The following is a 19235-nucleotide window of genomic DNA, read 5'->3' on the forward strand; positions in this document are numbered from 1 at the left end:
AAAAAAAAAAAACGGAGGGTGGCGTTATGATAAAGTAGTTAGGAATGCAATTTGGTCGTTTGTTGTTTCGCGCGCACATTGTCGTCGTCGGCGTTCGATAGCATGAAATATGAATAAACGGTCATTGTCCGGGGAGGGGGGTGGTGCAGAAACACCAGGCTCACGATGACGAATTCGCAGCCATAGATCGTATACTATTGGTTGTTTGTCAATGTTGTTCTGGACGTCGATGAAAATTGAATAGGAAGGAGAGAAAAATTATTACCCCGCGTGACAAGCCACGGGCGGCGCGAAGAGGAGAGCACGTTATCGATCAGCGCGGCCCACCGAAAGTGCGCGCGGTATAAATGCCAAGGTGGCGTGATTCGGCATCCCTCGGATATTGCCGACTTATGAAGATGGACTGCAGCTGTCGGTGATGCTCATAAATGCGCGTCTCTATGAAAAAAGCGAGACAGAACAAAATACCCGCGCGTCAATCATGCGCACGGCGTGCCCGCTGGCGTTATTGCATTTCAACGTACAGGACAATTGTTCGTCGAATTTCCCGGCGCACTCGCATCGAACAAATGAAATGCGCTGCTTCGGTCTAAATTACGGCAACGAGGGCTCGCCTAATAATACAAGCGCGTATTAACAAAATATACATTTACAAGTGCAACATCTCCTAGCTTACACTGGTCGAGTGATAAAATCTGTGCGCACCGTTTATGCGTGATTCATAAGAATTAACCGCAGCCGAACGTGGCAATGCATATAACAATATTAGAAACCTCACCGTCGTTGCCGCCACATCAAATGAAAGCTAGCTTTTACTAATTTGCGACGAAAAAGCAACGAAATGAGCAGAGTAAAAGTTTTCACCCGATGTAGAAGTTAAAACGGGCGCGGGTCGAGCGTTCAATAATAAATAAAGCGAATTTGCGGCTTTGACGAAGTTGTCGCGCTCTTCGCGAAAAAGGAAAAGCTCGCGACGCGACGAGGGAAGGAGAGAGATAAACTAAAACAGAAAACACATTGAGCGCTCGCGAGAAGCTGTAAAGGGACCTTCCATAGCAAGTTGACTCGCTTAACTCGGGAGAAAATTTAATTACAGCTAAAGTTGCTGGCGAACTTCTCGGCGTAAGAGAGCTTCTTTGAGCAAGGCTCACGGTTATCTTCTCGGCAACTCTTCGATAGCAACTCGTCCACGCAGTTTGCAAATGACTCTACCAAGTCGCTGCACTGCATTGTTTTGCCTTCATTCTTTGCCAGACATGACAACACCTTATGCACAAACGTCCGTTAGCTTTAAATTCGAGAAACAAAAGCTAGGAATTTTCTTTTGGATTCCTACTCGTTTTCGGTGTTCCGGGCAGGGAAGAGGTGTACCACCAACTGCAAAATCCTCGAGCTTTCTTAACGTGGGTTCAGCTTCCTGAATGCAGAGTTTCTTCTTGAGCGTATGTTCCTCGTCGAGTTTCGCTAGCTTTTTAATCCAATTGTTTTCGTACTTTGCGATGCGCTCCTCGCTTATTTTACCTGCGTTGGTAATGATTTTGTAAATTTCATTGAATTAGAATAAAAATCACATCAATTATAAAAACGCTCGATTATATTCCAAATCCTTCGTAACACCAATATCTGATACATACCAGTTATCAGCCTTTCCCATAATTCTTTGCCCACGTTTATTCCTGGGCCCGGTGAAAACGATTCACATACGTCATGACCCATTTTCCGTTTTAGTTTTGTAACTTTAAATTTTTAGTAGATGAGAAAGGTGAAAAAAAGATACGAAAATTTTGATCAAAAAACACATAATTAACCTGATCGAGTTGACAACTGTCAAAATTTTACAGTGAAACAAAAAACTACTTTATTCATTTTACAAACTTTTTATTCATAAATTTTGTTGCCCCTATTTCATAGACATTTATCATAATTAAGTGAATTTTATATGGAAATCTATCGTGAGCATTTTCGGTATATTTTGGATTCAATTCCTTTAATCAACCTGCGTGTCCGAAATCCCAATAATGTTCTCCGTAATCACCATTTTTATTTCCCCATCTCATCTATAAAAAAAGTTGTTTTTAAATAACTAATGCTTGAAATCAAACACTCTTTCAAGCTTATTAAGTTATACCTTTCCTTGATGATGATTTTCAACAAAATCTCTCTGCTCGAATCGTTGTTCCCATTCATTGGGATTTTCACAAACGTGTCCAAATTGAATGCTCATCGGATCGGGTTGCTCAAAAAATATATCACTATGATTATAAATTTCAATCTACAGATTACGTTAAACTCTAACAATTATAGCAAATTTTATGGCTTACCGGAAAAATTGACTTTTTTGTATGATTTTAATCAAGTCATTTCGAGAAACCTCGGGCGCTTCTTTATTTTCGACAACTGACATATCTTTACAGTGTAATTAAACATTTTGTAATTTCATTTATTTTAAAACCTGTATTTCTTACTCATTACGTGTAATCTACATAATAATAGCAACGTTTTTAAAGAACTATTTGTACCTGGTATTTCATCATCTTTGGAGGAAATATCTAACGTTTCACCGTCGTCTTTTGATGGAATGCTAGCACCGTGAATAAACGAAGCCATACTACTTATTGTTAAATAATAGTATAAAAAATGCATAGTGCAATATGGAACTTTATAAAGGCTGGTCTTGTTTATTCCTGAGAGTGAGATTAGATACTAACTACGTAGAATAAGCCGTCTAAGGTTTTTTATCTATACTACGCTTCATTGAACACTCTCATGTGAAAGTGATTCGACGCAACAAAAAATCTTACTTCTATTTTTGACCTCCTTTCATTCAAATGAATTATTTAGCCATTATACAGTAATATTGTAGTATGGAACATTCTTTATTGGTAACAAGCATAAATTCTTTGACAACCACAAATTATCATACAAAATGATTTCTACAATAAGAATATCAAATAAATTATCTATGAGTGGTATAATACACAGTGAAATAAAACTAAAACTAACAGACGTCGCATCAATGAAGACTTAAATATAATTTTGTGCGTAATATTCAAGGAGAAGACGCAATAAAAATGATTGGAAAATTATCTGGCTAACTAATTTAAGAGGCATAGTTTTGCCTGGCACATTTAAGTATAGATTGTACTAGTTTTATAAAACCGGTGTCTTTAGGTTTCTCCAAACCTCGAAGCGCACGATTTTTCATTACAGCAACAAATTCCCGATTACTAAGCTGTCCATCCACTAAAATTCAAAAATTTAGGCTTTAATTTCTGTAATAGTTTTAAAAATTTTCTATGATTCTTCTCAAATGATACTTACTGTTTTCATCAAATATGGTATAAACTACTTTTATTAGATGGTCACTCAAGTCAACGTGCGATACAGTTTTCGCCACATGTTTCAATGTTGCTATAAATATTGTTGAGCGTTATAACTTGTAATAAAATCAAGTTAATGATGGATATGATTATTGATAATTACCAGGGTCTATCGATGCTCCAGCTATATGATAAAATGTCAAAGCAGTATCAACATCATTTATATTACTTAAAAAGTGGAAAAACTTCAGATAATCATCTTCATGAATCCCTTGTGAACAATCTTTAAATCTAGAAATATATAATATTATTTTATAATCATCTTAACAAAAACAAGAATTAATGCTTACATTAATTATTTATTTAATTAATGTTGAAATAGAAACTAACGTTTTTTTTACTCTTTTTACAACGCGAGTCTTTTTCTTTTCAGAAAATTGAGCATAGGCCAATATAAGCTCGGTGAAAGCAACTTCAGAAATGAATCCATTCTCATCAGGTTCTTTACGCTTGAACTGACAATAACAAGTAGTTAAATTCCAATCTCGCATTCAAATATATACGAGCTCAAAATATTTTTACCTCTAGACTTAAAATTTCTTTTTGCAACAATTCTTGAAATTCCAAAAATTTCTCAATTTTTAGTTTTTTCTTCAAGTCAGGCCCGAAAAAGTAAGTCATTAAAGCCGAATTGACACCCTGAAATACGTTTTATATTTGCGATCATTATATTTAACGCAGTCAGTTCCGAACCTTAAATGTATTTCCAGTGTTAGCGTGATCTCGATGTCGGTTCCCTATGCTACTTTGTTGGCGAATTAAAGTAGCAACTTTATTAAACTCTTCATAGTCTACGTCTCCATCACCGTTCACATCAAACATTCTGAATGCTATTTCAAAATGACGTCGAGAAGCTACAACAAACCAATACCATTAATTTTCATACCGAAATAACTTACAAACTTAGATAATAATTTATCTTACTTGATAAGACAGTAAGCAAAAATATATAATCAGAGAAAGTAATTAATCCGTAACTTCCCAATTTGTAGAATATACTGTTTTGATCTAATTCCAATTCTAATTTCGTATGAACAGTCTAAAATATTGAACGTCATAAATTATTCAGAAACAAATCTTCAGAGATATTTTCAAAAATATTTTATTCATTCTACCTTAGGATCATATCGTTTGTACTTATCCAATCCCAGGCCTAAAAAATATTGTAATTAATGTGAAAAAAGAAATTTTTCAAATTTGAAACAGTAGATGTAACTGCATTCTTAAAAATAGTACTATTGCAAAAGCAAAAGTAACTTCAAAGCTGATTTACAAGGTAACTCATGCATATTAGCTAATTTAATTGATAAGCATTAATTACCAATGTACAGTTTCAAGCAAATTAAATCAACCATACTTAACATGCAACAAAACAAGCAATCAAAATACATTCTAAATTTAGAAAAGAATAATTTTTACACATAGCAAAATATAATTGTTCTATTTTAAAAAATCTAAATAAAAATAAATCTACTTAAAAGTCATCAAGAAAATTCATTAATTGATGCTTAGAAAAATTACCCTCTGGTTGCAAGACACCAGGTGTCAGTGACCTTAAGAAATCATCTGGAGTCATCAACACCTCGTGTGAACCATTGTTTGGATTTATTACTTCTAGCGTTGCAAAATATCGAAAGACTTTGTCTGGTGTAGAAAACTGCCTTATGCGGTTCTCATATTCAACAATCTGTATATTAAGATTTATCAAATTACCAATTCCTATTTTTCATGATAAAATTTATTGATGATTTAACAAAGATATTTTTAATAATCTTTCACCACTTCAAATGTTGTTTTAATTTAATGTATGTTCCCATTAGGTAAAGTTTGAAATTTTGCAACTATACAGAAAATAAATATAGATAGATATATAGGGTGGTCTTCATATAACTTAGAGAAATAAAATGAGTTTGAAAAAAAAAACAAAATAGCAGTAGTGCAAAAACAAAATAATGTAAATATGTTTTGTGTTATACTATACTGAAATCCAATGAAATTTATTTAACAGTTTTAGTGTAGCCAATACCCAATTTCAATATAGTATTGAAAATAATGTTAGTGTTAAGTATAGAAAGAAAAGTAAAATAAAACAGAAATACGAAAACCTAATTAGAATAGATTGAAGACAACCCATGATCACCAATGTTATCGAAGATAGCGCAATGAATTCTGTTATTCACAGTGCAGATTCTCATAAAGCACATGTCATGTTTAACAAACTTTACCCTCTGGCTGTTGCATGCCTGGCGTTATAGCCCTTAAAAAATCATCAGGTGTCATGTACGTCTCTGTAACATCCTGACTAATGACTCTTATCGTGGCAAAATAACGAAAAATTTTATCTGGAGTTGAGTACACTCGTAGCCTATTTTCATACTCTATTATCTGCAAGAAGTCTCCAAGTATTGAGTTAAAATTATTATCCTAATTCAATGAGTATTTTATATTAAGACTTTTTTTTCCAATTTTATTAAAACTCAAAAACTCTATAATTTTAGAAGTGCTAAAATAATTTGTCATGTAGATGTAATGAACTTAAATTTTTAATAAAATATATACATATTTGAAACAAAATGAACTAGATTTTGTATGCATATTTAAACCTTTCTATCTCGAAATCCAATTTTTTCTTTTTTCTTTTTCTTCTTCTGATCATCTCCATCATCTAACTCCTCTGGATCACTATCTTCATGATTGTCAATTTGTTGAATTTTTGCAGCAGCTTCAACACTTGGAAACAAGAATCTTTTTACGCTATTAAATAACATTACTCATTTACTTTTATAATTTGATCAAAATAAAATTCATATACTATGTAAATGGTTTTCCAATTACCTGTTCCAGTTGAAAAATGATAAGACAGTAATAGTCATTATAGTTGTATAGAACCTTACTGTCCAAGGTTGTAATTTTTGCTTTTTGTGTCCAAAATTTTTGAAGTTTCGATATTGCTCATAATTATTGTGAGAATTAGTATTAGTTATAGATAATATTCTGACTGTGTTAAGTCTTTGCTTGAAGAGTATATTATGTGCAAATCTGCTTAAAGACATCTTAGGAAAGCTCAGGGTGGAAAAGCCTGTGATGTTTACAAATAGTCAGAATAAATATATTCCATATGAATCTTGCAGTTACAATTATTATTAAATTGTATTATAAGAAAAGTAAGTAAGAACATTCTATGAGATGCAAGATCTAAGCTGTTCTAAATATATAATATATAAAAATAGAATATTTATACTAAATATAGCAATTTGATATAAAAATATTGATAGACATCCACAAAATAGTAATATATGCATTTTATGACCAATAATAACCTGTAACTCTACACAAAATTGATAAAAATAGTAAAAACTTGTACAATATTCTTAAGTTTATTATAAATAATCATTGACTTACAGTGTATGCATAAGAAAGAATAAAAATTATCACATAAACTTTTGTTATTGAGAATTTATCAGTCGAATTATTACATCGAAAGTACAATTCTTGCGCACAGCAACGGAATACTACGAGAATCGAAACACCTCCCTACCACAAACCAGCAGACGATATTATATAGTTAGCTAAAAATGGCGCATTCCTCAATTCAGTACATATTTACACGTTTATCCTGTAGCTTGGAAGTTCACAAGAACTTGTAAATTCTCAAAAATAAACCGATATTTATAGATTCTTTATTTTTTCCTATAGTTATAACTTTTTACTTTGCCAGACAATAACACTTTCCAACTAACAGCTATGATGCTCTTTAATCAATGTATTATATTTGTTACACATAAAAAATTAAATGAAAATGTGTTATAAAATTAATTACATTTTTGAAAATAATAGAGAAACTGAAGTTTACTAAGAAATATTTTATTTGTATAAAATCCTAGTAAATTTGTACATTATTTACATATGATAATTAAATGATAGCTTATAGGTCAATTAAGAAAAAAATATAACTATGCATCCCAGTTTTCTTCTGTTTGATTTATGTTATTAGTTTCATTGGGTGTGCTTTCATATGTATCATCTGCTCTCGGTTTGAGTGTCCATAAACCATTCCTAATGAACCTTTCTGCAACACCCTTATTCAATCTTGGCATTATTGTGTTCCTATCATGAATCTGTTTAGCTCTTGCCATAGATTGTTTCAATCGATCGTTTTCTACTTTAATTTGATGTTTTGTTGGATCTATGCCTAAATATAATATTTGTCTTTCATCAATCAGACTTTATAAAAAAAATCAATAAATTGCAATGAATACCTTCTGCTCTTAAATACATCCAGAATAAACCATTCAAAGTAAAAGACATGAGTAGATTGAATTTTATTTTTTCAGCATTTGTCAGTTGATCATAAAATTCTGGATTCTGTGCAAATTTCAAAACTTCTTGTATCTGATCAACAGACTCTGCAAACTTAGATAATCGAGAGCACATATCTTCATCATTCGATAACTCCTTAAAATCCAACTCCATGTTGATGCTGAAAATAAATTATTTCTCAATTAAATTAAGAAATTTTAATATAAAATATATTAATCCATTAATACCAGTCAAATTATAACACAACATAAATACATATATTATTAAAATAATATAATACGATTTCTCTTCATAGAATAGAAATTGTATTATATTTGAAAAAATTTGGCCTATAAATTATCATGTTTGTTGATAGCAATAAAGATTATTTTCAATATATCCAAAATAATAAAAATAGAATTTTTGAATCTTTTTAATTTTATAATAATAATATTATGAAATATTGAAATCAATTCATGGCCTGAAATTGCACTATAAAGTTTGCATTCTATACAAAATGTAACAAATATAAAAAACTTCGTAATTATTAAAATATTAGTTATACAGTACCTGGCGTCAATCTAATTTAATAAAAATAAACTTATTAATTAATTCATAATCTAATCAAATGTCTACACACACGACACATCATACACAAGAAAAGAATGCAAAACAATTATCAACTATAAGTATAACCTAAAAAGTCGATATGAATAAAATAAACCTGACATTTTTTAAGCGCGCATGCGCGTTCGTCAGTGACGACATAACAACTGCTGCACTCTGCAGTAGGGGAACTGGGAAAGTGGGAAGGCGCTTTCAAGTTCGTAATTTTGTACGTGTGTGGCGTATGCTCGCACAGGTTTTTAACGTCATAACATAGGCGATAATTTTTTTAATACCACCGCCCAATCAACATGCTATTTTGTCAAGTGAACTTTTAATAAATTTTAATATAAATATTTTAATTATTAATAAATTTTATATTCTACGAGAGCAAGATGAATGTAATAACAGCTGTAAAATATTATGTTGCCAAAATGACAGAGGAAAGTGGTCCAGGAATGAAAGTTCTGTTAATGGATAAACAAACGGTATTTGCTATTAATTTTTTATTTAAAATGTGCTGAACTTTTCATTTTTGTTGGTTCTGAATAGAAAAATAGTCATAATTCAATATTTTGTTTTCATGTTGCTATTATGAAATCTTGTATCCACTTTAATATACTGTAATTAATTGATTTTTACTATTTCGGAAATTATTGATCATCCAACATTCTTTTACAGACCAGCATTATCAGTTTAGTTTACAGCCAATCAGAAATATTGATGAAAGAAGTTTATCTTTTTGACCGTATTGATGCCTCTGTTCGAAGTGAAGGCTTAAAACATTTAAAATGTATTGTTTTTATAAGGCCAACAGAAGAGAATGTTAGACTTCTATGCAATGAACTCAGATACCCAAAATATGGAGTGTATTATATTTGTAAGATCATATTTGTACTATATTTATTTATCCATACATTATATCACAATTTCTTTTTGCTTAAAGTGTTAATTACGTGTCTCTTTCAATTAAAGATTTTAGTAATATCATACCTAAAACCGATATAAAATTACTCGCTGAGAATGATGAACAAGAAGTAGTTAGAGAAGTACATGAATTTTATGCCGATTATTTAGCTATAAGTCCACATTTATTTTCTCTTGGAATTAGCACATGTTCTAGAGGTACTTAAAAATTATTTTCACAGTACACTATTCTTACTTGAATTATCAGAAATAATATAACAATACTTAATAATTCCTTCTAGGACTCAATTGGGATCCAGTGCATTTGCAAAGGACTGTTCAAGGCATAACAGCAGTGTTATTATCTTTGAAAAAATGTCCACTCATTCGTTATCAAAGTAATTCTGACATGTGCAAACATTTAGCTGAAAAAATTCGTTATGTTTTAACACAAGAATCAAGTTCCTTTGAGTTTAGACAAGAATCAAGTCCAATTTTATTATTACTTGATAGAAGAGATGATCCAGTAACACCACTACTCAATCAGTGGACTTACCAGGCAATGGTGCATGAATTATTAACTATAAATAATAATAGAGTGGATTTATCAAATGTTAAAGGTATATCAAAGGAATTGAAAGAAGTTGTACTTAGTGCAGAACATGATGAATTCTATGCAAATGTAACTTGAACTAATACCTTTGTTGATATAATATTTATTACTTAAAAATCTTAAATATTCTCTGATTTTGCTAATATTTTTAGAACTTACATCTTAATTTTGGAGAAATTGGTCAAGTAATAAAAGAATTGATGGAAGATTTTCAAAAAAAGGCTAAGAAACATCAAAAAGTTGAAAGTATAACTGACATGAAAAATTTTGTTGAAACATATCCATTATTCAAGAAAATGTCTGGCACGGTTGCCAAACATGTAACAGTTGTTGGTGAACTATCTAATATGGTTGGAAACAATAACTTACTTGAAGTATCTGAACTAGAACAAGAACTTAGTTGCCAAAATGATCACTCTAATCAAGTAACATCTGTTCCTAATATTTTAAAATAAAAAGTTGACATTAAAATACAATATAACTATGAAAATTTTCATTGAATTGCTTAAAAGAAGTTTATTTATCTTGTTACAGCTTCAGAAAATTAAAAAACTCATCAATGATAGTCGGGTGCGAGATATTGATGCAACTCGCCTCGTTACGCTTTATGCATTACACTATACAAAACATACTAATAATGACGTTGCTGCTTTATGTGCAATGTTGAAAAAACGAAATGTCCCTGAAAAATATGTGAAGGTAATAATATTTTGATTGTAATGAATTACTCCTAGTTTACCTTACTTAAAAATAATGCATCAGAAAGATGATCATTCATTCATATTATTATATTACAGCTTGTATATAGTATATTAGATTACAGCGGTATCTCTACAAAACAAATAAACTTATTTGACAAAGAGGCGGTTGCAAAGATAACTAAAAAATTGTTTAAAGGATTAAATGGAGTTGACAATATTTATACGCAACATACGCCATTGTTAGCCGAAACTGTTGAAGATCTTATTAAAGGCAAATTAAACATTCAAACCTTCCCCTATTTAGGAAATATAGTACTAACAAAAAAGTAAATTTTTTACGTTTCTAGATACGTTTATTATCATCTAATGCATGTAATAACAATCATAAATATTTCTACAGACCTCAAGATATCATTCTCTTCATGATTGGTGGAGCAACTTATGAAGAAAGTCTTTCAATTTACAACTTAAACAAGCAGAATCCCGGAACAAGAATAATATTAGGCGGTACAACTATTCATAACTTTGAAAGTTTTTGCGAAGAAATCCAGTCGGCAATGGTAGGCGTGATCGCAAGGTATCGACCTAAGAGCATACGAGAACGAAACGAGCGCGACCATGATTAAAATAACAATTTATTGCTTTTTGTGTATATGTCTAAAAAATAATTATTTTAACATTGTGCAATCATTCCAAACACATATGTACATAAAAAATGGCTCCCTGAGCACATAAAAAGTCACTATAATAAATGTTCGAACAAATCTACATACTATTAAAATGAACAGTATTTTTATTAAGGGTATGAAACACAGAATTTGTGCTTGCAAATCATCTATTCCTCATTTTCTTCATCATTATATATGAAATTCATAGGATCTGATGACTCATAATCATTATCTTGAACCTGTAACAAACAAATAAATAACACATTTAGAGTTTTATTAATTTAAAAATAACAAATATTAATATTATTTTGCAATTTAGAATGCATCTTTAACATTCGCTACAACTAACAGAAATAAATTAAAACACATGGCTTGAAACTTCATTTATTCTCAATATTGGGACTATTGTTAAAGAAATTCAAAACATCACAAACACGAAGCTTTTCAATTCTTAGTTTGCACAGATAATTAATGTGATCAAATAAATCACATTTTCAGTCAAGTTTATTTTTATACTCACGTTTACGTTCACCTTTTTGAAGCCTAAGAAATTTTCTTCTGCTTATTAAATAGATTAGTACCTATAATTACAAACTATTGTTTTATGAGCTTTAATGAGCATCTCTCATGAAAATGGAAGTTTTAATGATTTATGCTTTACTTTATCGTGAAAGTGGCATGAATAAGTTTTTAAAAAAATTTATCTCTGCTTCAAAATATTTGAAAAATATTAAATACTTTGAATTTTTGAAAATATTTTGTTTAAAAAAGTATACATATTCAACTGTTAGAACAAGTCAATCATATAAAAAATATCACTCTCTATTACCTGTACAATGCCTGTTGAAAATGCATAAGTCATCATAGCAACTGCTGCAAACATTCCAGCTAAAATTTGATTTCTTCTTTTATTAGGAAAGTCTTCAAGTGAGTTAGATTTTGTTTTCTTTTCTTGCTCTTTTGACTTTGTCTTTTCATATTCCTGATAATCATCTTCAAAATACTTTTGTGAAATTCTAGTAATAAACTTGACTAAATTTGGGCAAGCTTTCAAATGATTTTGTAAAGCACAATTTGGCAGTGGTATTTTGAGTAGAGGAGCAAGATAGGAGAACACTAATACATCAAATGTTGTTGGAGTTGAACCAAAAAAGAATTCGGATTCCCCAAGTCTTGTGGATAAAGTGTTGATACATTTTTGAGCTTTTGAATATACCTAAAAAAATTAGAAATAGAAGTTTAATCTTATTTTGTTATATAAAAATTTTATGAACTTGTAAAATATAAACAATAATATTTACGGAAGCCTCTGCTGCTTTGTCATCTTTTGTAGGATACAATGCTTCTATCATTGACTTAGCATATTTTTCATATTTTCCTGGATAATAAAAGTTCAATGGAAAGGGTAAGGCCTTAGCATACCAAGGCCTTATAACTTGATTTAAATTAAGTTGATCAATCCAGCTGAAAATCAAAGCTATGATATTAACTAAGCATTTTTACAACCTTCAACAATAATAACATAAATTTGTATCATTAAAATAAAAAAATAATTTATATAATAATAAATGAATCAAACTCAATGTTGAAAAAATATATAATAAATCGAATAAACCATTACCACATTTGCTGGATAGCTGGTTCTATGCACTCATCAAGCATAGTATTGAAAGCTGATGCTTCTGCATTTTGTATTCGAGTTATACCATTATCTAGAGTGTATTTATGTTCTTGGAAAACTTCTAATATCTTATCTACTGTATAAAACTTATTATTCATATATCTTAGAATAGGTAGCTTCCCATTTGGCGATTTAAATGGATTGTTCGTTGCCTTTACATTTAATGGAATATTACTGAATTTGGCATATGTCTGAAAAAACCATTCAAAGAAATAATTGTATGATACTTGAAATATTTACATTTTGTGTTTTACTATACTTGCATATTTGCATTCTGTTCATTTTTCTGATAACTTTTAGTAAATAGTTACACCAATCAATATATCTTACAGTCAAACTTAACCTTTATATCACACCAACTACTTACCAAAACCTTCAAACAATCGACATCAACTGATGGCAATCCCCAGTCACCTTTCCAAATTTCCAATTGAAAACTGTCATTCGAAGTCATTTTTGCAAAATTTGCCTTTGTAAGTTAAAACAAAGCGATTCTTTAAAATGTCAGCCATCGGCATACAATCATCCTTTTCACACTTTCCAAGCGCGCGCGCACGACGATCTTGCTCACATTTTGATTTGATCTGAACATTCTGAACGCGTGCGCAAACCGTATAAGTTATTATAGATTCCTATGAAGAGCCTAGAACCTATTGCAAGATCAATTTTGTAGCAGCAAGCGAGTAAAAATAATTGTAATTTAAAATTTTTTATAACTACAAAGTGATAGTTTTGAATTTGATCAAGCAACATGTCAAAATTGTAATAAAAAATTTGTATTACATATAGTTACAATATGAAGCGGTAATTTTCAGCTTGTGTCAAAATAATTGCCGCTTCGTAACTTTAATAAAAAATTTTCGATTGCAATTTTGACATTTTAGCTGATCAAGTTCGAAATTATCTCTGCGACTCAAATTTCATAGATATAAAATTATAATAAAAATGGTGACATAATTTTCTAGAATTTTTTTGTTAATTTTTTTAATATATAATTTTTTTATATAAAAGATATAAAATTTCTTGTAAAATGAATTTGATCAATTCGTTATTTAGTATAACTGATTCAACTTTCTTAAATATATATTTATGATAAAAGAATTTAGTAAAACATTCATAAAATAAATAATGTAGATTTTATCAATCAACATGTACTATCTAAGGTTTAGCCAAACCATTAGAGGGAAAATGATGGAGAAATGGACTTTTGTTAGCTGTTTATATTTGTACATACAAGCAAAATAGCAAATTCAAAAGTAGAGCTGGCTTAAGTCAAGTATTTTGGCGGTGCAGTCGTGAGACTTGTGAGGCCCTCGCCACATATGCGCATACGCGCGCGTACACCCAACGTGGATTGAATCGCGACCCCCCCCAGTTAGGTTGGTATGAGAATTCCGTCGTTGCATCGGAACGAAGAAACCGCGGGAAAATTCAAAAATGAAAATTCGTTTTAAGATACGATAAAAAGCTAAAACGTTACTAATTTGTTTTTAGATTTAAAATTAATTGTTTGCCGAACAATGAATTTAGATGCATGATTATTTGATTTTAGGTTTTAATTATATAATTTAAGAACGAGCGTTATACTATGGCCGATCTGAAAACCACCGTTACCGACTGAAAGTAGCAGTCAAAATCAAAGCTCGAATAGCAGACCTGAAAAAGCCTGTTTACACGTGTATATGTCTATTTTAAATGTTTCTTCCGAGTTTCTTATGCTTTTACCTGCTTTTGCTTCAGCAAGGATTTATCGTTATGCTGGCATTTAGATAAGTTATTATTTATTTATTTATTTACTATCTACAATAGAATTTTCCCGCGGTTTCTTCGTTCCGATGCAACGACAGAATTCTCATACCAACCTAACTGGGGGGGTCGCGATTCAATCCACGTTGGGTGTACATACAAACGCGTACAAATCGCTAAAAATTTTGATAGTGCCAACAACAGAAAGTTACTGCTATTCCTCGCATGCCCCAAACGAACACACTTACTCCCGGAACAAACGTATCATAACACCGATGCGAAAACAGCTCGACACATATAACATTTTATAAAAAAAAATGATCACATCTCACGTATGTCTAATTGTACTTCTCGAAAAAATAATTATTTGTTATTGTACCATTATATTTCTCAGAAAAAATAAAAAATATCGTTATCGATAATTCACCTCCTATTTATTCACATAAAAGACATAATTAAGCAAAAATAAATTCACAGAAAAATTGTACCTTCTGTAGTCTAAATTGTACCATCAGTACAATTCTATAAATTTGTTTCTAAAAGAAATAATAGGACAATTAAAAATTACCACTATAATTGTTACAACTTACAAGGATGTCATCCGGAAATGCACTTTGCGCAGGCGTAGAGCTTTGTAATTGTTCTATTATTTCTTTTAGAAACAAATTTATAGAACTGTACTGATGGTACAATTTAGACTACAGAAGGTACAATTTTTCTGTGAATTTATTTTTGCTTAATTATGTCTTTTATGTGAATAAATAGGAGGTGAATTATCGATAACGATATTTTTTATTTTTTAGGAGAAATATAATGGTACAATAACAAATAATTATTTGTTCGAGAAGTACAATCATACATACGTGAGATGTGATCATTTTTTTTAATAAAATGTTATTTGTGTCGGGCTGTTTTTGCATTGGTATCATAACGCTATATTATTGAATGTTATAATATAGCGTTATGATACGTTTGTTCCGGGAGTAAGTGTGTTCGTTTGGGGCATGCGAGGAATAGCAGTAACTTTCTGTTGTTGGCACTATTAAAATTTTTAGCGATTTGTACGCGTTTGTAAGCCCTCGTATGCGCGCGTATGCGCATATGTGGCGAGGGCCTTAAGGCCCCAGGGGCCTATTCTGAAAAAAAATTTTAGCACGGGGCCTATTCTGAAAAAAAATTTTAGCACATGTCATAAACATTTATCACATCTAAAGTGATTAATTCTGTGATAATCTGAAGTGACAAACTGATTTACCACAAAATTTTTTTTTCAGAATAGGCCCCCCGGTCCCATAGGTATCGTACGGATACGGACGGATACGGACGCGAATCGCAACTCTAGTAACATCACTAAAAATATCTAGTTCAATTATTAGGTACCAACACTACCGGTAGTGAGCAAAAGTGACTGTTGTTTAAAACTGTAGCGCCGAACGTACACACATTTAATGAACGCCTATCTAACCTTTACATTATTGCAGTCTATAAGATGGCAAATGATAGAGAATTGATAAACTTTCAACTACAATTAGTGGAATTAGGCCTTAATATTATGGAAGTACTTGAATATGTGAGAAGAAGAAGAAAATATATATAAATGATATGTATTAATCATCCCAAAAACTTTTTTTACATTAGCATACTCATCAATAAGCAATATTCATGAAAATTTGAAAAGTAAATTGTAGACCTGACATTTGAACATTAAATGTGGTACGTTCGGCGCTACAGTTTTAAAGAAGAGTTACTTTTGCTCAGTACCGGTAGTATTGGTACTAAATAATCGAACTAGATATTTTTAGTGATGTTACTAGAGTTGCGATTCGCGTCCGTATCCGTCCGCATTCATAGGTAGCTATGGGACCGGGGTCTAAAACATATGAGGTTACGGTACGAAGACTGAACGGCGCCGGGACAAAACCGCGTCAATGCCGTTCTTTTTTCTCGGTTGATAAAGGTGTGACATCTTGCGGGGCGAAGGGGAACTACATTGTAATATCTTCGAACTAGATGGAATATAATCTAAATCGAACTTCACGGTAAGTTCGTTTGATTATACTATATAATATTTTGATTGAATAGAAAAACTGCGCGAAATTTTTGCTAATGATTGAACGGATTTATTTATCTAAAAACGTTATTGAAGCTCCACGCAGATACAGTTATTGATGATCTGTAAGTGATCAACTTTGATAATTTTTTTATCAATAAAAATGAAATTGCACGGAGTTAAAAGTAACTTTTGCTATCTTTGTTAACCACGCGTAGTTTTTCTATAATTTTTTCGGTCGATTTTCATTAACTTCCTGCTGAGTTCCTTTAGCCCATTTATGTCTATAATAAAAGCAATAATAATGCAAGACAAACATATTACCCTTTTAACTTAAGACTTGAATTTTACGATTTTTTAAATAATTCGTTATTTTGTATGTGTTGGTTATTAATTAATTCCTTATATATCCCAAAAAGTATTTGTTAACAATTGCATTAAATATTAAACTATTCTTGAACTGTTACAGTTTATATTGGAATAAAAATATATTTCATTGAAAATCAACCAATTTTTAAATTATTATCCAAAAATCTATCTATATAGAGTAAAAAACAAGCAATATAGAAACTCACAATTAATGCATTTTATCTTTCAAGTAAAATTTTATTTTTAATTCTACAGGGCATAGGAAAAAAACAATTAATGTTTGAAAAATAATCCATATTTGATTGTCAGTGTCTTCAAAAGACACATAAATACAGCATGTTATTTTTTATTATTTTTTTTATATCATATGTATTTCAAATGCTTATAGGTATTATAAGAATTTATAGAATAATTTTAGCTTTAAGATTTATCATCTTACTTCTTATTTATTTAAGGTAAAAGTTATAGCCAGCTACTAGTGACTCTACCATATTTTAATAATAATTATAGTTTTAAAAATAAATCATTATAAATTTTTTTTTGAATGATTTTTTATAGTTGATGAATTTAATCTTAATGATTTTTTTAGTCATTAGTCATGAAATATAAACACGAATCAGATAATCAAGAAAATAAGTTCTATGAAAGCGTTACTATATGAGACTTCTACCGTTAGGGGAATCACTTGGACTCTACATGTTCAACAAATCAAAACTTGAGCAACAGATGTTTTAGATATAAGCTATATAGGAATTATGACTGTGGCCTTAAGCAAGTATGAGGAACTCCTCCAACAATCTGGAGAAATCTTAGATAGTCGTATTAGTGAAGAAGCACTAGAAAAGTTAAAAGAAAAGTACAAGAATCATATACATTCAAAGCGTATTTTGAAAGACATTGCTAGTATCAGCAGTTTGTTGCAAGTGTTAAAAAAAAGAGGAATTTTACAATACAGTAATATTGATATTTTAAGATATATCAATAATGAATATGTAAGAGATGAATTAATTAAACAGCAAATACAAGATCTTATCACTAATTATTGTCAGTGGTTGCATGAAAATTCTAATTCTATAAACTTTTTGTATAATAGTGGTAAGTTAAAATTTTTGTTAATTAACTGAGAATTCACACAAAACTTTTTTAGAAATATTGAATCAAAAAGCGCATAATAGTACAGATACAAATTTACAAATTTCAATTATACATATAATCAAAAAAGTTTACTACAAAATGAATCTTTAACTAATGTTAGTATAACAAAAAATGAGAAAGATATTGATAGAAATAATTTTTATATAATTAATTTATGTCCACAAAAAATTAATAAAAATGTAGGTACAACTGTACTTATGATTCTTTTTTTATTAATACTCATTTTAATTGGCATTATTGGGATCTTAATAAAACTACCTTGGAAATCTGTAGCTGTTGTTTCAAAATATTCATCTATGCAAGAATCTTCAAGTCAATTACAATTAAACATACCATTTTCTATAAGTCACACACAAATTAACTCAACATCTATATCATCTGTTGATAGAGAAAGAGAACTCCAAAATATAGGTAAAACTACAATCTTAATTTTTATCTATTACGCATAAAATATTTGCATTCAATTTAAAACTTTAAAAGTTCCTCTTGTCTATATTTGTAAATATAAAGTCTATAGTTATATATTGCATTTTCCCTGTATAAATATGCCTAGGCAGGAGTGACTTTTTAGATAAAATAAATTTCTACTAAACAAATTCAACTAAGGTCTAATTTTTTTTTTTTCTAGTTGTAATAAAATTAAGCAAAAACATTGGAAATTATTGGAAAGACGTCTGCAGAAGCTTAAATATAGACGAAAATATTATTGATGAAATTAATATAGAATTTTCACAAGAACCACCAGGTCAAAAATATGAGAAAATGTTTAAAAGGGTAAGTTTATATTATATAGGCAAAATTTGTTAAATTTTTAATTTTATTAATTAAATTTCTATATCTTAGGGTATGATATTATATTTTTCGGAGTTTCGACCTCAGTGGAAAGCAGAACTATTAAAGGCTTTAAAAATCGCTAAACGAGTAGACTTACAGGAGAAAGTTCAAGAAATAATTATTCAGACCTCTAATTAGCAGAAAGTTTTTAGCAGAAAGTTTTTAACAGAAATTTTTTTTCTAATTTGATAATTAACTATCAAATATTTTTTTATTTAATTAGGTTA

The 19235-nt window shown here is 30.2% G+C and overlaps 7 protein-coding genes across 14 annotated transcripts; 2 read left to right on the forward strand and 5 right to left on the reverse strand.

The window, feature by feature from the left end:
- Window positions 1-1086: 1086 nt before the first annotated feature.
- LOC131666075 (uncharacterized) lies at window positions 1087-1716 on the reverse strand. Its single transcript, XM_058938441.1, has 3 exons — window positions 1635-1716; window positions 1337-1521; window positions 1087-1266 (listed from the first exon to the last, which is right to left on the reverse strand). The coding sequence occupies exons 1-3, from the start codon at window positions 1714-1716 to the stop codon at window positions 1087-1089; spliced, it is 447 nt and encodes a 148-aa protein (XP_058794424.1).
- Window positions 1717-1979: 263 nt separating this feature from the next.
- LOC131666065 (uncharacterized) lies at window positions 1980-2437 on the reverse strand. Its single transcript, XM_058938423.1, has 3 exons — window positions 2322-2437; window positions 2129-2252; window positions 1980-2057 (listed from the first exon to the last, which is right to left on the reverse strand). The coding sequence occupies exons 1-3, from the start codon at window positions 2402-2404 to the stop codon at window positions 1992-1994; spliced, it is 273 nt and encodes a 90-aa protein (XP_058794406.1). The 5' UTR covers window positions 2405-2437; the 3' UTR covers window positions 1980-1991.
- A 430-nt stretch (window positions 2438-2867) lies between these two features.
- LOC131666063 (calcium uptake protein 1 homolog, mitochondrial) lies at window positions 2868-6915 on the reverse strand. Of its 4 annotated transcripts, none has more exons than XM_058938421.1 (12): window positions 6783-6915; window positions 6216-6459; window positions 5984-6110; window positions 4902-5067; window positions 4496-4533; window positions 4305-4419; window positions 4074-4234; window positions 3903-4019; window positions 3711-3835; window positions 3484-3611; window positions 3322-3411; window positions 2868-3243 (listed from the first exon to the last, which is right to left on the reverse strand). In XM_058938421.1, the coding sequence occupies exons 2-12, from the start codon at window positions 6431-6433 to the stop codon at window positions 3101-3103; spliced, it is 1428 nt and encodes a 475-aa protein (XP_058794404.1). In that variant the 5' UTR covers window positions 6434-6459; window positions 6783-6915; the 3' UTR covers window positions 2868-3100. The 4 variants fall into 4 exon arrangements, with proteins under 4 accessions (XP_058794404.1, XP_058794405.1, XP_058794402.1 ...); XM_058938422.1 differs by lacking the exon at window positions 4902-5067 and adding an exon at window positions 5606-5765; XM_058938419.1 differs by having other exon boundaries at window positions 2870-3243; window positions 5984-6134.
- A 344-nt stretch (window positions 6916-7259) lies between these two features.
- LOC131666123 (nuclear nucleic acid-binding protein C1D-like) lies at window positions 7260-8441 on the reverse strand. The gene is made up of 3 exons (XM_058938522.1): window positions 8250-8441; window positions 7640-7860; window positions 7260-7572 (listed from the first exon to the last, which is right to left on the reverse strand). Exons 2-3 carry the CDS (start codon window positions 7851-7853, stop codon window positions 7334-7336), a joined length of 453 nt encoding a protein of 150 aa, XP_058794505.1. The 5' UTR covers window positions 7854-7860; window positions 8250-8441; the 3' UTR covers window positions 7260-7333.
- A 76-nt stretch (window positions 8442-8517) lies between these two features.
- On the forward strand, window positions 8518-11140 carry LOC131666068 (vacuolar protein sorting-associated protein 45). The gene is made up of 8 exons (XM_058938432.1): window positions 8518-8773; window positions 8967-9165; window positions 9261-9410; window positions 9494-9873; window positions 9957-10229; window positions 10339-10503; window positions 10602-10831; window positions 10906-11140. Exons 1-8 carry the CDS (start codon window positions 8681-8683, stop codon window positions 11129-11131), a joined length of 1716 nt encoding a protein of 571 aa, XP_058794415.1. The 5' UTR covers window positions 8518-8680; the 3' UTR covers window positions 11132-11140.
- A 135-nt stretch (window positions 11141-11275) lies between these two features.
- LOC131666070 (metaxin-1) lies at window positions 11276-13440 on the reverse strand. Of its 3 annotated transcripts, XM_058938434.1 has the most exons (6): window positions 13222-13440; window positions 12795-13045; window positions 12475-12637; window positions 12003-12389; window positions 11694-11754; window positions 11290-11412 (listed from the first exon to the last, which is right to left on the reverse strand). In XM_058938434.1, exons 1-6 carry the CDS (start codon window positions 13306-13308, stop codon window positions 11402-11404), a joined length of 960 nt encoding a protein of 319 aa, XP_058794417.1. In that variant the 5' UTR covers window positions 13309-13440; the 3' UTR covers window positions 11290-11401. The 3 variants fall into 3 exon arrangements, with proteins under 3 accessions (XP_058794416.1, XP_058794418.1, XP_058794417.1); XM_058938433.1 differs by lacking the exon at window positions 11694-11754 and having other exon boundaries at window positions 11276-11412; XM_058938435.1 differs by lacking the exon at window positions 11694-11754 and having other exon boundaries at window positions 11276-11412; window positions 13118-13231.
- Window positions 13441-16579: 3139 nt separating this feature from the next.
- Window positions 16580-19181, forward strand: LOC131666049 (uncharacterized). Of its 3 annotated transcripts, none has more exons than XM_058938388.1 (5): window positions 16580-16639; window positions 17609-18114; window positions 18448-18585; window positions 18803-18948; window positions 19018-19181. In XM_058938388.1, exons 2-5 carry the CDS (start codon window positions 17775-17777, stop codon window positions 19144-19146), a joined length of 753 nt encoding a protein of 250 aa, XP_058794371.1. In that variant the 5' UTR covers window positions 16580-16639; window positions 17609-17774; the 3' UTR covers window positions 19147-19181. The 3 variants fall into 3 exon arrangements, with proteins under 3 accessions (XP_058794371.1, XP_058794373.1, XP_058794372.1); XM_058938389.1 differs by lacking the exon at window positions 16580-16639 and adding an exon at window positions 16640-16775; XM_058938390.1 differs by lacking the exon at window positions 18448-18585.
- The last annotated feature ends 54 nt before the right edge of the window (window positions 19182-19235 follow it).

Source organism: Phymastichus coffea, unplaced genomic scaffold (assembly GCF_024137745.1).
Source record: "Phymastichus coffea isolate CEN01 unplaced genomic scaffold, Cenicafe_Pcof_1.1 PCOF00056, whole genome shotgun sequence".
In the NCBI taxonomy this organism is placed as follows: Eukaryota; Metazoa; Arthropoda; class Insecta; order Hymenoptera; family Eulophidae; genus Phymastichus; species Phymastichus coffea.

Bases quoted from the DNA above. Each gene is read 5' to 3' on its own strand.
- LOC131666068 (XM_058938432.1), top strand. From the start codon at position 8,681: ATGAATGTAATAACAGCTGTAAAATATTATGTTGCCAAAATGACAGAG. The intron at 8,774-8,966 runs GTATTTGCTATT...ATTCTTTTACAG, and splicing joins TGTTAATGGATAAACAAACG to ACCAGCATTATCAGTTTAGT. The intron at 10,832-10,905 runs GTAAATTTTTTA...ATATTTCTACAG, and splicing joins AATATAGTACTAACAAAAAA to ACCTCAAGATATCATTCTCT.
- LOC131666065 (XM_058938423.1), bottom strand. From the start codon at position 2,404: ATGTCAGTTGTCGAAAATAAAGAAGCGCCCGAGGTTTCTCGAAATGAC. The intron at 2,253-2,321 runs GTAAGCCATAAA...TTATAATCATAG, and splicing joins CAAAAAAGTCAATTTTTCCG to TGATATATTTTTTGAGCAAC. The intron at 2,058-2,128 runs GTATAACTTAAT...CTTTTTTTATAG, and splicing joins AAAATCATCATCAAGGAAAG to ATGAGATGGGGAAATAAAAA.
- LOC131666070 (XM_058938433.1), bottom strand. From the start codon at position 13,308: ATGACTTCGAATGACAGTTTTCAATTGGAAATTTGGAAAGGTGACTGG. The intron at 13,046-13,221 runs GTAAGTAGTTGG...TGGTTTTTTCAG, and splicing joins TCGATTGTTTGAAGGTTTTG to ACATATGCCAAATTCAGTAA. The intron at 12,638-12,794 runs GTAATGGTTTAT...TTTGATTTTCAG, and splicing joins CCAGCTATCCAGCAAATGTG to CTGGATTGATCAACTTAATT.
- LOC131666123 (XM_058938522.1), bottom strand. From the start codon at position 7,853: ATGGAGTTGGATTTTAAGGAGTTATCGAATGATGAAGATATGTGCTCT. The intron at 7,573-7,639 runs GTATTCATTGCA...TATTATATTTAG, and splicing joins GATGTATTTAAGAGCAGAAG to GCATAGATCCAACAAAACAT.
- LOC131666075 (XM_058938441.1), bottom strand. From the start codon at position 1,716: ATGGGTCATGACGTATGTGAATCGTTTTCACCGGGCCCAGGAATAAAC. The intron at 1,522-1,634 runs GTATGTATCAGA...TTACCAACGCAG, and splicing joins ATGGGAAAGGCTGATAACTG to GTAAAATAAGCGAGGAGCGC. The intron at 1,267-1,336 runs GTAGGAATCCAA...TTTGTGCATAAG, and splicing joins GCCCGGAACACCGAAAACGA to GTGTTGTCATGTCTGGCAAA.
- LOC131666049 (XM_058938388.1), top strand. From the start codon at position 17,775: ATGACTGTGGCCTTAAGCAAGTATGAGGAACTCCTCCAACAATCTGGA. The intron at 18,115-18,447 runs GTAAGTTAAAAT...GGAAATCTGTAG, and splicing joins AAACTTTTTGTATAATAGTG to CTGTTGTTTCAAAATATTCA. The intron at 18,949-19,017 runs GTAAGTTTATAT...TCTATATCTTAG, and splicing joins ATGAGAAAATGTTTAAAAGG to GGTATGATATTATATTTTTC.
- LOC131666063 (XM_058938419.1), bottom strand. From the start codon at position 6,433: ATGTCTTTAAGCAGATTTGCACATAATATACTCTTCAAGCAAAGACTT. The intron at 4,020-4,073 runs GTTCGGAACTGA...AACGTATTTCAG, and splicing joins ACACTGGAAATACATTTAAG to GGTGTCAATTCGGCTTTAAT. The intron at 3,412-3,483 runs GTAATTATCAAT...CAATATTTATAG, and splicing joins TGGAGCATCGATAGACCCTG to CAACATTGAAACATGTGGCG.